General features: G+C 22.6%; 1 protein-coding gene across 3 annotated transcripts in view; it reads right to left on the reverse strand.

Moving 5' to 3' along the window:
• Positions 1-16,228, reverse strand: part of LOC112603666 (phosphatidylcholine:ceramide cholinephosphotransferase 2-like) — a 28,969-nt gene extending 12,741 nt beyond the window's left edge. The window contains exons 1-2 of one of the 3 annotated variants that reach the window (XM_025352365.1): positions 16,103-16,228; positions 14,510-14,637 (exon numbers count right to left, since the gene is read on the reverse strand). Coding sequence is in view for 1 of the 3 variants with exons in the window: in XM_025352358.1 (XP_025208143.1) it covers positions 4,784-4,806 (23 nt within the window). In the remaining 2 variants the exon portion in view is untranslated. Of the gene's footprint in view, positions 1-4,717; positions 5,250-14,509; positions 14,638-16,102 lie in introns of those variants that run through there. The other 2 variants (XM_025352358.1, XM_025352371.1) reach the window with 2 other exon arrangements.

Genomic DNA, 16,228 nt, shown 5'->3' on the forward strand with positions numbered 1-16,228 from the left:
AGAATATTAAAAATATAAACAAAATTTTAGTGATAAATGATAATCAATGAATAAACATTATATAATGAAATATTACAAATTTTATCCAGGATAATATAATATTATATATTTATTACCGATAGTAATCAGACAACAACAAAAATTCAATCAGCGATTGGGTTTTGGGCACATATTTTACTTTTCTCTTCTCACAGCAGATTGATGGTAATACAAATTAAATATTTGAAAACAATGATGAATAATCAAATTTAAAAATATAATTATAAAACGAACATTTCTTTAAAAAATGTTAATGGTTGTTGTCTTGTCCCTATCCAAAAAAAAGAAAAATAATAATATTCAATGATATTTTAGAAATAATACATTCATACATTCAAAATTTAAGCTATCACATGATAAAATAAAATCAATATAAATAAATATATTAATAAATTCAATTTGAAGTCTCAATTCACTAAACTAAACTCTATTCAATAAATCTACAGATGTTATTTAGTCATTATCTTTTTGTGTATTGTGTATTTCAATCATTCTGTTGAATACTTAATAGTTAATAATAATTAATCCATTCATCATTGTAATAACAGTATAATTTTTTGAAATATAAAAATAAAATAGTTATAGTTATTGGTACATTAATTTTGTTAAAACTCGACAACAAAGAAACATATATCACGTATACAATATACATAGAAGGCGTCGTGTTATTTTTGCACAAAATTAAATACCTAATATTTTGATATCTTTCTAACATTTGATTTTATTTTTTATTTATGTTATAATATTTTTATTCATTATCTTGAGTCATTATCGTGTTTTAAAAGCTTAGAAGTTAGATTATGTTTTATTAAAACAAATATAATAATCGGAAAGTCGAGAATATTATTGAAAGTATTAAACATGTGTAGTATTATACCAGAAAAAAATTAATAAATATGAATAAAATATAAAATTTATTAAGTAAAAATATTAACCTTGTAATAAAAGTAAAATAAAATATTCATATAAATATGTCTACATTCAACATAGTTGATACATAAAAATAAAACTTTAATAATAAAAATGCAGCATGATCTTGAATCTAAAGATAAAAATTAATTAAAAATTCTTAAAGATATTTATTGATACTATTCTATTGATTTTATTAAAAATTCATTCGTTTTAATACTTTACTTAACTAAAATATTATTGTAGCGTTAGCCTTTACCCTTATTAATGACATAATTATTATTAGTTGTAAACAAAACGTAAAAATATAGTTAATTATGTTCAATCTATTCGTAAAAAAATATTTAAATTATAAAAAATGATAATTATAACCATTAAAAAAAAATCTATGAGAAAGCAAATAATTAAATATAAAGAAGACTTTAGGGGTTTTTGATGTACCACATAAACAGGAATAGGTATTATCATGTTAATTTAAAATCAATTATTATCAAGTTCACCGATTTCAAATTATGATAGTCAATAGATTTTTTTTTTCTTAAACTTTTATAGCTGATTTATAAATGAATATTGATTTAAAAAAATACTAAGTATTAAGAGCAGAAACACGCAGTTTCTATGTACACGTGATATAAGAAAATGTAAATTTAAAAGCAAAAATAAAATCAGCAGATCAAATACGTATACTAACATATTATTAATGTATAAACTAATTTATTACCTACTGATGATTATTTCCAATGAAATTATATGTGCAAATACAAAAACTTTTATGACCACTATATGTTTATATTTTACGACGCAGTATCTAATTTAAAAAAAAAAACAATAAAGACACTCCATTATATATTATAATATACATGGGTTTCAAGTGCACCTCGTCATTCATATAATGACATCGACATACCTTAAAATAGAGTAAATAAGTTCAATGCTATAAATGGCTTAAAATTATCATAAATATTTTTAAAATTACATCAAAAATAATAATTTATTATAGGTATACTGGAATATTTTAAATTTCTTCGGTTAGTATTATTAAATTATAGCAATTATATAACAAAAATCGTTATTTTTTTGTATATTTTTTGTGTTAATTTGAACCTTTAATGTTTAAATAGAATCTACGTACCTCCGATAGCTATTTTTAATTACTATAAAAACAACTTATCAAAAATCTTTTATCAGATTTTCAAGGTTCTCGACTTAAGAGAAAATTGCATCAACAAAAATCGAAAAAACATTGATAATTAAAAATGTCTATAAATAGTTCATCAAAATGAACAAAAATATTTTGAAAATTATACCATGATAAGAATAATGTTAATTTAATATTTTATGAAAATTCTTAACATCAACCGGATTATTCAATTAAGACTAAGATACAACAAAATCAATTTTATCAAAAACTGGTATTGCGTAAAAATTCATGTTTTTCTGTGTATATATACATATTTTTTTTTTTTGTTTTCTAATTTATTAAAAAAAAACTACAAGCATTTTATTACTTTAGTATCCCGTAATATTGACTAGATCCAATTTACTAATAGAAACCACCCTTAAAGTTAACAATTTTGTAGCATTATTACTGCTCCAAAAGGTGATGAAATAAACCACAACTTATTGTTAAACAAAAATATCCAACGCGCTACGTACAAAATCTAAAATTAAATATTTAATACTTTAAATGTATTGAACATTTTCTCCATTCTAAATTTTACAACTATAATTGTAGATACAAAAATGTAAATAATTGAATTGTGTATGATAGATAATTATACGAGCAATCAAGTTTTAAAATAATTTATGATAAACAAACAAATTAGTTTGATGTATAATAACTTAATATATCTACTTAAATGCTTCAATAGTTAAAATAATTGTTTTGTTTGATAGTTCACGTGCTATATCATAGCCATATGACACTAATTTTAGATTAGTGAACACATTGATAGAGTCAAAATGATATAAAATAATAAATTTAATTTTGATGTTTAAAATAGTTCCTAAAAATCAATTATTATAAATAATACATGATCATATTAAATTATCTTTAAATTATCGTATATATATAAAAGTTACAAATTGTAAGGTATTTTTTTTCAAATATTCTAATTTATAAATCATATATATACTCGTAAATGTACCATAAATAGATCGTCAACAATTTATAAGTATAAATACTATATGCAAATATTGATTAACAAGGATTAACAAAATACTCATTTTACGAGTAGAAAACTATTTGATACTTAAATTTTAAATAACTGAATACTAAAGTAAATAATGAAATATGATTTTTCAAAAATCTTAATATTTCTATTTGTTTAATGTATTAAATTTTCAAACTGATTATAGTACCATCAATTAATAAAAAATAATATCAAGAAAATAAATGTATCGTATTTAGGTATATCAATTAAAAATATCTCACAGCATAAAAAGCACTGCCCAGTTCCTATTATTCCTTAATGAATTTTACCAATGATATTAAATAAAACTAAATAATGTAACATTATTTATAATATTAATGATCAATTATTCCTAGTTTGAAGTTTTTACCATTTTTTATTCAAATACTGTACAACATACGTATTGTTATTGTACATTATAATCAATTATATTTTAAATTACATTAAACAATTTCAAAAATCAAATAATATGTAACTTTTAATAATATTTAGAACACAATATAAAATAAAATGTATATAGTATATATTACAACTAAAACTTTTTATTAGTTTGTATAGGTTTCTAAATGTATTTAAATAAATAAATGTATAAAAGATAAATTAGAATATTGTATTAATATATTATATGATAAACTAATCACTCTGTAGTCTATACACAAACACTCATATATTTTTAAGTCCCCCTCCAACTCATGATATAATAACAGATATGATAAAAATAGAAATAGCTACAATTTAATACACACAATTTCGTATGAGAAAATGAAAATGAAAAAACATTAGGTTAAAAATTTTGCAGTACTGATTTATTATTTAATGTAGGTAATCTAAATCAATAAAATTGCGATTATTGTTATTATACAAGAGGCGAAATAAAGATTTGCAATAAAATTAATTTTTATAAAACGTTTTTTTTAATCAATTTACTATAAAATACAAGTAAACATTCAAAAGAAAAATTAAAACGTCTTTAAAAATATTAAATAATGAATATTGAGTATAAGTAACAGATAGACTACATTGTTTTATTGATGAATCATATCCTGAAGACAACTAAAAAATACATTAAGTAAAATGTAAAATAATTTATTTATATTTTGGAAATGCAATAATAGGTATTAAATTTTTGTACGAGGTCGGCAATTTCAACATAATGCAAAACATTTATCCGCGTTTATTTCCAGCAAATCTGTGAAATGTAAATAAGTGGTTATCCAATAATGACAAGATCGAAAATTTTTCTTAACGTATTATGATGCTAATTATTATCAACATATTTTAAACCTTGTAGTATGACTATAAATAGCAGTTGCAAATAAGGTCATTACGAGGTTATATAAGTTTAATATAACTATCACTTTTACTAGTAAATTATAATCATAGTCGACTTTTAGACACCGAATTTCGGTAACGAAGAGGTAAGTCATCGTCTTGACCCACCCAAATGTTGACCCTCGCCATTCTCATAAAGGTACATATAGTGTATATATATAAATATATGTATGTATTTGTACGTAATAAAAGATATTATACAAAGCGTTGGAGGGAAAAATCGTTAAAAACGGAACGAAGCGTACAAACAAAAAGAGACGTGATTCTCATCGAAGAAAGTTCGATTGCACCGTCGGTAGAATAGTGCTCACCATGTAAATGCAGAGGAAACCATTAACAGGAAACCGTGGATCGATTGGCCTCGAGCATAATATTACACACTATTATTGCACGATAACGAGAACGAGTTGGGATACATCAGTTGTATATACCACCGACACAACCACCAACAATGACGATCACAGTCCGTACATATATTATTATATTATACGTTATATGTAAATATGCGTGTGTAAACGTGTGCGACGAATACGGAATCACCCGCGCACAATCCTGTAACAGTTGTAGGACAAGTTTACTGATCGTGAAAACTGCGTTTGATGTATATTATATAATATTGAATTTTAAGACAACCGTGAAAAATGATTTGTGTGTAACGACGACGGCGACAGACAAATAGATCGGAACGGCGGTCACGCGACACACAAACGACACACACGCACGCCACGGAATTAGACGGTACACTGCCGCCTAGTGCCTGCCGCCCGGCAGTCGCGAATCGCGATTATTACCGACGCAGAGGCGCGCGTGAGTGGTATCATCAGGAGACGCGCGCACACCGCCAACGACGGTCGGTCGGTAGGTGAGAGGTTTTAGTTCCGCCGCCACCGATGTTTACAGTGCTGACGATATGGTGTAGAGTCGGCGGCGCCGACTTGACAACAACCGAAGGTCACACCACTTAATGGCTACAGCGAAAATAATAATAATAAAAATAATAAATAGATATAGGTGTATAAGTCATATATTTCAGAACTAAGCAAAGCCTAAAATTATGGCGCCAAATCACAATAATTATTCACAACACAAATACGTTTATGGTATACGCGATTTAATTAGGGCACTGCGCCACTGCACGAAACGGAGTGAAAAAGCATATTTTAAGACCGTCATAGTTTCGTGTTATAATTATTTTAGATAAAATATTGTAATCTTATGGTTATATTTTCAATTTATTTTGGATATAAACTTAAAAATCGATTTGTTTTGTTTTAAGTACATAATTTAATGATTTTACAGAATGATATTTTGCTTGACTAAGAAAATATTTTTTTTTAATAAAATTATTAACCAATATACGTATTTAGCACAAAATTAAAAAAAATAAATAAACTGCGTGTTAATCTAATATGATATAGTAAACTGTTTACTGAAATATCTACGTTTAGTCATTCTAATAGTACCTATTTAACACGATAATAATTGCTTTAATTACATATGTAATATGTTATCTGTATTACAATATTTTATTTAGATTTTCCACTTTTTTTTTTTTAAACGACAGATTTAAGATAAATGCTAGAGGAAAATTACTGTAAGCATTTAAATTAAAATTAAGTATATTTATAAAAAAAATGAATACATAATAATTACAATTGTTATGTAATAAATATGTATCAAACGTAATTTCTGTAAAATATTATTTTCATAATTATAAAGAGAATAATACATTACGTTTAGTATCTCAAACATTTTTACATGTTACATATCTAAATAACCTCACACAAATCATAAATTATACATAAGACTTATCAATAAGTTTTACCTATAAATAATATTACAAAAAAAATTGAGAGAATCTCAAACACACATTCCACAAATTGATTTATTGTAAAAATATTTTTGTTAGTAGTTTTAAACTGCAATAATTGTGTTTAAACTTTAAAGTATAAACTATAATTTATAACTAACCATAGGCGTAAATTTGGCTTGTTAGAAGGAGGGGCTAAAATTATAAACATAGAACAGGCCTGCGGAGGGCTTCATCCCCGTACCCCTAAATATAAATTTTACAATTTTATTGTAACATTTCTTTTAGAAAATGTATATAAATATTTCAAAATTATTTATTTAACAAAACCATAATTTAATATATTTATTAATAACATTTTTTTTCTATATTAATTTATCATTATTTATTTATGTTCATCTGCAAAATTCTTAAGAATAGTCTCATTGTTAATATCATGAAGACTAGAGATCTCTAATCTTCATGGTTAATATTTTTGGTATCGCTTTTTTCTATATACAAAATAGATACCTAATTGAATCTATCTTGTGACATAGACGTTTGTAACCACGTTTTTATCCGGCATATAGCATAGAAGCTTCTCTCATACGTGAAGGAACTAATTGGTAATGTTGAAGCTATTTTATACAAATGAAACAAGTTTGCAGGGTAAACATTTTCATGTAAAATAAGTAAGGCTGTAAATTTGTAGGAAAGTGCATTTTTTTTTTTTTTGCGATTGTGAAACATAGCTTTGTAAGTACATAATTTAAATTATGTAACAACGAATCTATTTATGAAACTTTTCTTTGTATTTGTTGACATTTTTAATTTTTAGGCCATTTTTTGCATTTTTACGTCATATTTTCATTTTTAAGTTCATTTTCCAGTATTTTTAATTAAATTCTGTCAATTAACATCTTTGAAAACCAAATTATTAACAAGATAAATACATAAGAAACAAAAAAATTTAAAAATGTTTCAGGTGAATAGTATTATACAAAATTCAAATAAAATCAACATTTTTAATATATTTTTTTTTTTTAATAAAATAAACACAATTTTATGCATGTAAAATTTAATCCACTAAATTTATAATATCCTATAATATCAATGTAAATATAAAAATTAAATCAAAAACCATTTTAAGTGTATTTTACACTTAATTTTTGGTATTTTATATTGAAAATTTTGCATCGTAAGTGCATATTTTATTGCATTTTTTTAACATCATAGCCCTAAAAATAAGCTTAAAATTATTTACTATTAATTCTTTTAAAGTATCATATGTTGAGATCATACAATTTTTAGCAATAGCCATTTCAACTTTCAATGAATTAATAGAAATACGTGGTAATAATCCTAAAGAAATATAAAATATAAAATTAAATATTAACCAATATAATATTTAGTACATGGTTCTCATAAAATATTATCGCTATATTTTCTTTATAATAATCAATAAAGTAAGTACTTTGTTCAAAATGTAGATTGGAAAAGCTGTTGTTATATATAATATTAACGTAGCTCAATCATTCTAATTATTACATTATAAATTTACAATACAAAATTCATGCATGATACATGAATACATGAACCTTAAACGTTCAAATAATACATACTTATCGGACATCCTATTTAGGAACTATGTAGTATATTTTATAATTTTCTTTAGTAAAAAACCTGAAATTTGTTAAAAAACTTAAAAAAATATGTAGGGGACTATACACATTTTTGGGAGGGTTAAGTCCTTCTAAGCCTTCCCTCCTTCAATTTACGCCTATGTAACTAACCTATAGTGAATTATAACATTATAATATTATAATCTATATCTATAGCTATATTATAGTTATACGGCTATAATTATTAACCAAATACCCAGCATATGCTTAAAAACTTTTTATATTTTATTTCTTAAGATTTAAATTATACAAGAAGGTAGCTAAATTTGTTTTAATTAAATCACTAACTTAAAGATTTGCGTGCATAAACACCTGTATCTCTGACTGTTCGTGAGCACGTTAGAACCATATTTAATTACTGTAATTTATTGTCTGCGAAAATATCTTAAAAATGTTTTCATAAAAAATATCAGTTAGAAACTTGCTATAGTGAATAGAGATACTACAGTTATGTTAAACTATTTTTATTGTAAATAAAGAATATTATTTTTTAAACATAAACAAAAATAATTAAAATAAATGTAAGTAAAAAGTGTAAAATTGTACTTAAGTTTTTTTTTTTTTGAAATTATGTTCAAAGATTTAATGCTGAGATATATAATATGAAAAATCATACACAATCACTCGTATAAAGTATGTTTTTTCTATTAACTTTCACGTATTATATTGAATTTTGAAAAAAAAATAAGAACATAATGACGATTAAATCAAAATTATTTATAATACATAAAATAATTGTATAAATTATAATCACAACAAAGCTTTCCTGTATACATACGTAATTTCCAAGATGAATCATACGTTGTTTATTGTTATCGTGTACGTATGTTCTAAAAAAAATCTTTCAAAAACGGCCGCGGCACAAATTAAATTTTAATGTTCTCGAAATTATAACTAGTGAATAACTGACATACCTATTACATTTTACATTTATTTAATATTGTATTGATAAATAATAATGTATAATTTACGTTTTATTATAATTTATAACTCATAAACAACAGTACAATAAAACAATAATATGATTAGATCATAGTAAAATAAGAATTTTTTCAATTTATTTATTGCATATAACAATGTAATAACTACTAGATATCGATTATATATTAAACACTTAATATGTAGGTAGATACATATAGAATCTACATAGAAAGAATTGTAATGAATTAATGTATTTATATATCTTTCCATACCTGCTATAATAACTAATACATTTTTAAGTTAAAATACAGTTCTTGAGAAATAACTAAATACTTAAACGACTTTACAACTAATATAATAAGAAGTGTTTAATATTTAATTATATTATTGTAATTACTATGATAGGAAATTGCTAAAAAATGATTTCTATATTCATATAGAAATCATATTATTTTATTAATAAAATCTTATTTCTTTATTATTATTATTATTATTATTATTATTATTATTATTATCGTATATTTAATGCACATAAAACCAAAAACTCTGGAAAGCACAAAACTATGTCCTAGAAAAATGTTGGATGAAAAAGGAAAAAAAAATTTTAAATAACGTAATCTAGACTCTAAAAAGATAGAAAACAAAAACTAGGAAATTCATTCTGCAGTATATAATAAATTTCAAATGTAGATACCTTGTTTTTGAATATAAATTACTATTATAGTTGTATTTTAATTTGAAATCAAAATCATTATACATTTAAAAAAAGATTGATGAATCAGCATTACTGAATCAATTTCTAAGGATATTTTTTATTATATTAATAGTAAAGTAACCTTTAGTAGTTATTTAAAATTAAAATAAATTTCATTTTTTTTTTTTTTTTTTTTTTTTTTTTTTTATCATAGAATATTTTATTTAGTTTAAAAGAATACAAGTATATTGTTAAAATCACTGATGTAATATATTTTATCTACCTAATGAACTAATTTCAGCAATCTATAAAATAACTTCATCATTTTAATTTTGAACGCTTAAAAAATACAATAACGAAAACCAATTTTTGATAATTTTATTATACAATGATAAAAAATGTAGTTGTCAAGTGGATACCGCTCTGCTGTACTGTTGTACATTAGGTGAGGATTAAGTCACTGTTATAGTATTGAATTCGAATTCAATGATATATCACTGTACAACGAAAAATCACTTCGGACGAAGACCGCCTTTCAGCCTATATCACTAAGTGTATTTTATGATATATATTTTTATTTTTTATTTTTTATATAGCTATTAACGTCATTTATTTTACTATATAAATGAAATATAATATACATTATAACTTAAGTATAAGTTTTAATCTACACAAATGTTTTAGATTTATAACAAAATAATTAATATCGTTGTTCATCATTTAAATACGTAAATTTGTTCAAATTGGAACTTCTTCAAATGTCTATAAAAAACAATTGTTTGTAGATAATTTTTTTTTAATATTTTCACCGGTGTGAAATACATATGAGGAATATTATGCTATATTTTCAAAACTTATCTAAAAATTAAAGAAAAATTTTATCAACTACAATAAATACTTGTGATTTGTAGTTTTCGTGATTTTAACATATTATTTTAACTTCAAATGCATATAAGAAATATATAAGTCTAAATATTTTTAATAACTTTATACAGATAAACTACTTATGTGTATTAAATTTTTAAAAATTTCTCGTGACTATAAATAGCACGTTTTTATACTATATTTCTTAAACATATATACATGAATTTTAAACAATAGGGAAATCAAAATTTTAATACGGTATTTAGTATATTTTAAATATGTATTTAAAAAAATATGGTTAGAGTAATATTCTCATCTACATAAAGTTATCATAATTGTTTATCTGTTGTCACATCACACCATCATAATGAAACAAACCCGATTCGTGTTCAATTTTTAATTTTAATATCACGAAAATCACAAATTATTTTATTATTATTATACCAAGTCAAAAATATTTATAAAATTAAATCTCAGGTTATAGTAGATAATATAAACTATCATATAACTATTATATATATTTATACAATATATACATTATATATGTAACTATTTATAACTGTAAATAACGTTATATTTTCGAGTACCTAAATAAAACTAATAATTTATTTTGGCAATATCCTTGGCCTAATCAACCCTTGACAAGTATGTATCATTATAAATTGATATTCGTCACGAACAGGTCTAATTATAGTACTAAGAAATAGGAATTTTTCAACTAACTTTTTAGACCTCTAAAAATATAAAACAATCACATTTAATTCAATTTAACTAAAGTAACTTAATTTTTACTTTTAATTAGAAGGATGGAACAATTACTAATAATTTAAATTTTAAAATAAATTTTATTTATTTATAAGATAATGAAAAAAAAAGAAAAGTAATACCAATTTAGTCCTTGATTATAATTAATTATAACTTGATACCTAAACGTATATTTATATTGTAGTATGTAGTGTGCCAGTGTACAAAATATATCTACATTATGCATTCGTTTAAGAACAAAAAAAATATTAACAATTTTAACTAAAATTATATTTGTTTACAAGATTACTCAAAATTAGTACTAATTTTGATAACAGACCTATTTGCATTTTTACACCAAAAAAATTTAAATAACGCTCTTATTGAAAAAAAATAGGAACAACAATAAAAGGGCGTATTAGATATTTAGGGTGGAAAATTCCACAATGTCAAGAAATGAGAATCGATAATTTTCCATAAAAGCAAGTTTGCGTGCAGTGGTACCACTCCCTAAAATCAACACTTCCCCTTTCCGGTGAAACCTGTAGAACCCTATACAAGTATAATACATAACTTCAGCTAAGGTAATATATAATAATAATTATTACAATTTAAAATTATATATACACACCATACATTCAACCCTAAATTATAAATAATGATTACTCAATAATAATAATTCAACAAAACATTAAAAAAAAAAAATTAATTTATTAATACTTTTTTGAAACCAATTTGAGTAACTATACTGCTATTCATTATATAATACATTATATTGCAATTTATAATATAATCATTGATAGAATATAGCACGGCACAGATAAATACTAAGAAGTGAGGCTCCTAGAAAAAATTCGCAGCAATTTCATAGTAAATGTTTACTAAGAGGCTCCTCAAATAATTCCCACCTCGCCGAATATTTTTTTTTTTAATTTAATAATTGTTTTACTGCACATTAAAATATATTTTTTTATGATAATGAGAATAAAAATGTATAGGACTGTTATAGAGAATGTAAAATTTGTTTAACAAATTGTTTTGTTTATTTAAATATAATTTAAAACAACATTGGTTTTAAAAAATTAAGCACCAAAAATACAAAAATTAACAACATTTAGGTACACCAATGATTTCAATCAATGACCCGCTTAGGAACTTAACTTTATATATTCAACATCGGCATACCCTGAGATCTAAAAATAAATTGCTGCTAATGGAATAAAATGTATACAGAAAAATATTAAATGACAAATTGTCCAGTCAAAACTACTTTTGTTCTAAAGAGGTATTCATATAAAGCCAGCAGACAAGTGGAAATTTTTACCAATATTTAAAACATATTAGGTTCAGTTCAGAGATATATTAGATAATGTAAATACAGAGAAAATCCTAGTTAAATAACTTTTAAATTTTAGTATGATAGCAGTAAATAATTAAAAAGAGTTAATAGTAATAAGATAAAAGTTCTTAATTCAAAATAATTATCAACTATATTATAATGGTATTCTTTAGAGAGGACAATAACAATGACAAAAGTCTAAGTTCAATAGTCATTAAGTTCTCGTCCAAACAGACAAATATTTTATATGAGTTGTGCCAATTTTTATTTAGTAAACATCAGTTAGGTTAATATAGATATATTATACTCTTAACGAGTTAATTAGTATTTTACTCTTTGATATTTTTATTTTTTATATAACAATTTATTGTTTAACACATAAAATGTCTATACTAAGCTCATAGTTCTACACATTAATTTTATTGTAATATTAAAATATTTAATATATGTCTAAAAAATAAACATTTAAAAAGTATTTTTCGCTTATTTAGATAATTAAATTCTAAACGAAAAAATCGTAAAATATTGTTAAAGAGAACTAGGACTTTTTTTTATTTAAACTATAACTTTAACCATAATTAATATATTATTATTCAGTAAATAAGAAAATTATTAGCATTTAATATGGCTGAAATATTTCCAATATTCTGTATATTTATAAAATATAATGGGAAATACAGTCAAATTTAATACCCTGTGGAGCATTAGTTCCCTAATTTGTTAAAGTATTAAAGCTTTATGTTTAAAAACAGGTGTTATTTGGGGAAAGGGGTGTAGCAAGTTATACATTATATTTTAAATATGATATTGAGTAAGTATTTCATTCTTTTATAATTGTTTAAACTTTTTAAATGCATTTTTGTTGTGATTCAACAATAAGATATCTTTTACATGGCATAATATTGTTTGTACAAGTCATTAAATTACATCAGCGTTTCTCAACCTAGGATACTCGTACCCCAAGGGCCAAGCAGGATGCGACATGATCTCAAGGGTACATGAAAAAAAATTGGCTAATGGTGGAAATGTTGAATTTGTTTATTTAAAACAATTTGTTTCAAAAATATTCATTATATGTTATTAAAAATGAAAATGTGTGTCACAAATTAAAATTTAATCATTTACTTATCTAATAAATATGGAGTATAGAATTTTTTATTTTTTTTTATTTAAATATTTTAAAAGTAGTTACCTATGTGAAAAAAGTTTAAAAAGTATAATGAGGAGTACAATCTAACAAAATATTAAACTTAGGGGTATGGAACAAAAAAAAAAGGTTGAGAACCGCTGAATTATATCAATGAGAAATTACAAAAATTATTAATTTCTTATCAAAGTATTAAAAAGAAAATGAAAGTCTAATATAGGGTTGCATAAATGATCACTAAGATGGTGAACTATGAGCCAATAATTAGATGATTCCTTAAACATAAATAAGTAGTCCATAGATAATTGATCTTTCAATTTTTGTGAACCATTAAATTAATTAATTTTATTATAATCCAGTTATTTTTAATCCAGCATAAAATTATATTTCTAATAATTTATATTTAAAACCTTATCACTTGTCTAATATATACTGAGTGTATAAAAACTACTACTAACCATTACTACAGGACTGTTATTGATAAAAAACAGTCTACAACCATTTTGGCACCAATAATTGAAAAGCTTAATTGATGCGTTCAAATTAAAACTACATACAGTACAACGTTAATTACTCATCCATCAATTATCCATATTAAAAGATTTTTGAAAAAAAATTTATTTTATATTCATAAATTTTAAATTTGAATTAATTACCTATATTACATACTTTTAATATACATTTTTATTTCATCATGTAATATATACAGTACATTAGTTTTATTTTTAATTATAAAATACATTTAAATTCATTGTATATTTTTAATCATTATTTGATTATTTGTACCCCCTTGGTCCCAATTAATATGAATAATCAACGCTCCACTATATCTATACAATTAATTAAAATAAACTTACCCGTACGATATCCAAATAAAGTGCTTCTAAATTGATCTTGGTATAAAATATATTTAGGATTGAAATTTGATGAAATCATATTAAACAATGATATAATTTCAATAACACAATAGACAACATTCAAGTTTCTGTAAATAATAAAATAATTTAAGTTTATAATATTATGTTTAATTTAGTGAAAATTAACAAGAACAATTCCAACATAATTATATAAATTATTAATTAATAATGTTTATAACATAAAAAAAAGTTGATACAGATTAATGATAAATGTTAATCATTTTAATAATCTTTCTAAGATAGATGGACTCACTTTCATTAGCTTATATATATGTGTGTGTATTTGAAACATATTACCTTTGAGATTTACATTTCTTTTTATAACTCTAATTTTCAAACTTAAATAATTAATTCAACTTTATATACTATATATCTTGTGTCTAACTAGTAACTAATGAAAATAATTATTTAGAAATTAAGCTATAGTTATCGCTATTAATATATCTCAGTTAAAGATTAAGTTTTATTTACTTATATAATACTATAAAAATACATATCCTCAAAAACTTTAATTAGTAATAACTAATAATAAGTATATATTTTTTGTCATACATAAAAATTGTACATTACATTTAATGTATAAAAAAAAAAAAAATGAAAAAAAAAATTATATTTACAACTATAAGGATATTTGTATGGTTGTCTATTTTTTCAAAAAATTAATAATTACTTAATATACCCTTTAATCATATAGGTAATAATGATTTTAATTGAAAAATCATTCAAAAAACAAAATAATATTCAATGCACAACAGTTTTATCAAAGACAGAAAAATTATATTATTTCAATTTTTTTTCTTAGTATTTAAATGATTTTAGAAACTTATATCTTAAAATTCAAGTATATAAAAGTTATATCGTAAATTATATTTAAAATAACAGTCATACAAAGGATTTTGAAAATTAGCATAATAATAAGCTAAATCATTCCAATATTAAATACATACATAAATATATTTAAAGTAAAAAATTCTTTACATGTATGCTTGGTTTTACAAATTTATAGTACCTAAATGAATTAATACATTTTATTTTGAAATGCATTTCTGCAATATTTTAATAGGTACCTAACGTCAGTAAATACCTATTTCAAAAGAGAAAATAAAATCTACTGATAAAAGTTAAAAATGCAAAATAATTCATTATAGATATGTATTATAAAAGTATTCAATATTAAAGAATATTTACTGATTCAGTTTTTATACATTTTATTGAGTACTTAAGAAAAATGATTTAAGTTAAAAGTATTGAAAAGTATACTTTTTATTTAACATACTTAACTATTTTTTCTAGAAATATTTAAATCAACTAGTTATATTTTATGTAAAATAGTTAAATAGTTATATAAAGTATCCATTATTTTCTTGTTTATCATAACATTTTATTTAATATTTTTTTAGATATACAATATACCATTTATAGTCATTCAGAGTTCTGACTCATTATCTTTTGTTGTTAAATGTGATGAAATCATAGAACATAAAATATAATTAAATTCGTTATTATAACATTTATAACTAAGATTAAACTTACAGATTAAACATTGACCTCCATAAATATGTATTTTTGTAGGTCGTTAAGCGCCATGAGAATGTAGTAGAATTTGGTATTTTTATAAATTTATCAGTTTGTCATAAAGTAAAATATTAATAATAACTC

The sequence above is a fragment of the Melanaphis sacchari genome, unplaced genomic scaffold (assembly GCF_002803265.2).
Source record: "Melanaphis sacchari strain LSU unplaced genomic scaffold, SCAv2.0 Contig0_pilon_pilon, whole genome shotgun sequence".
Classification (NCBI taxonomy): domain Eukaryota; kingdom Metazoa; phylum Arthropoda; class Insecta; order Hemiptera; family Aphididae; genus Melanaphis; species Melanaphis sacchari.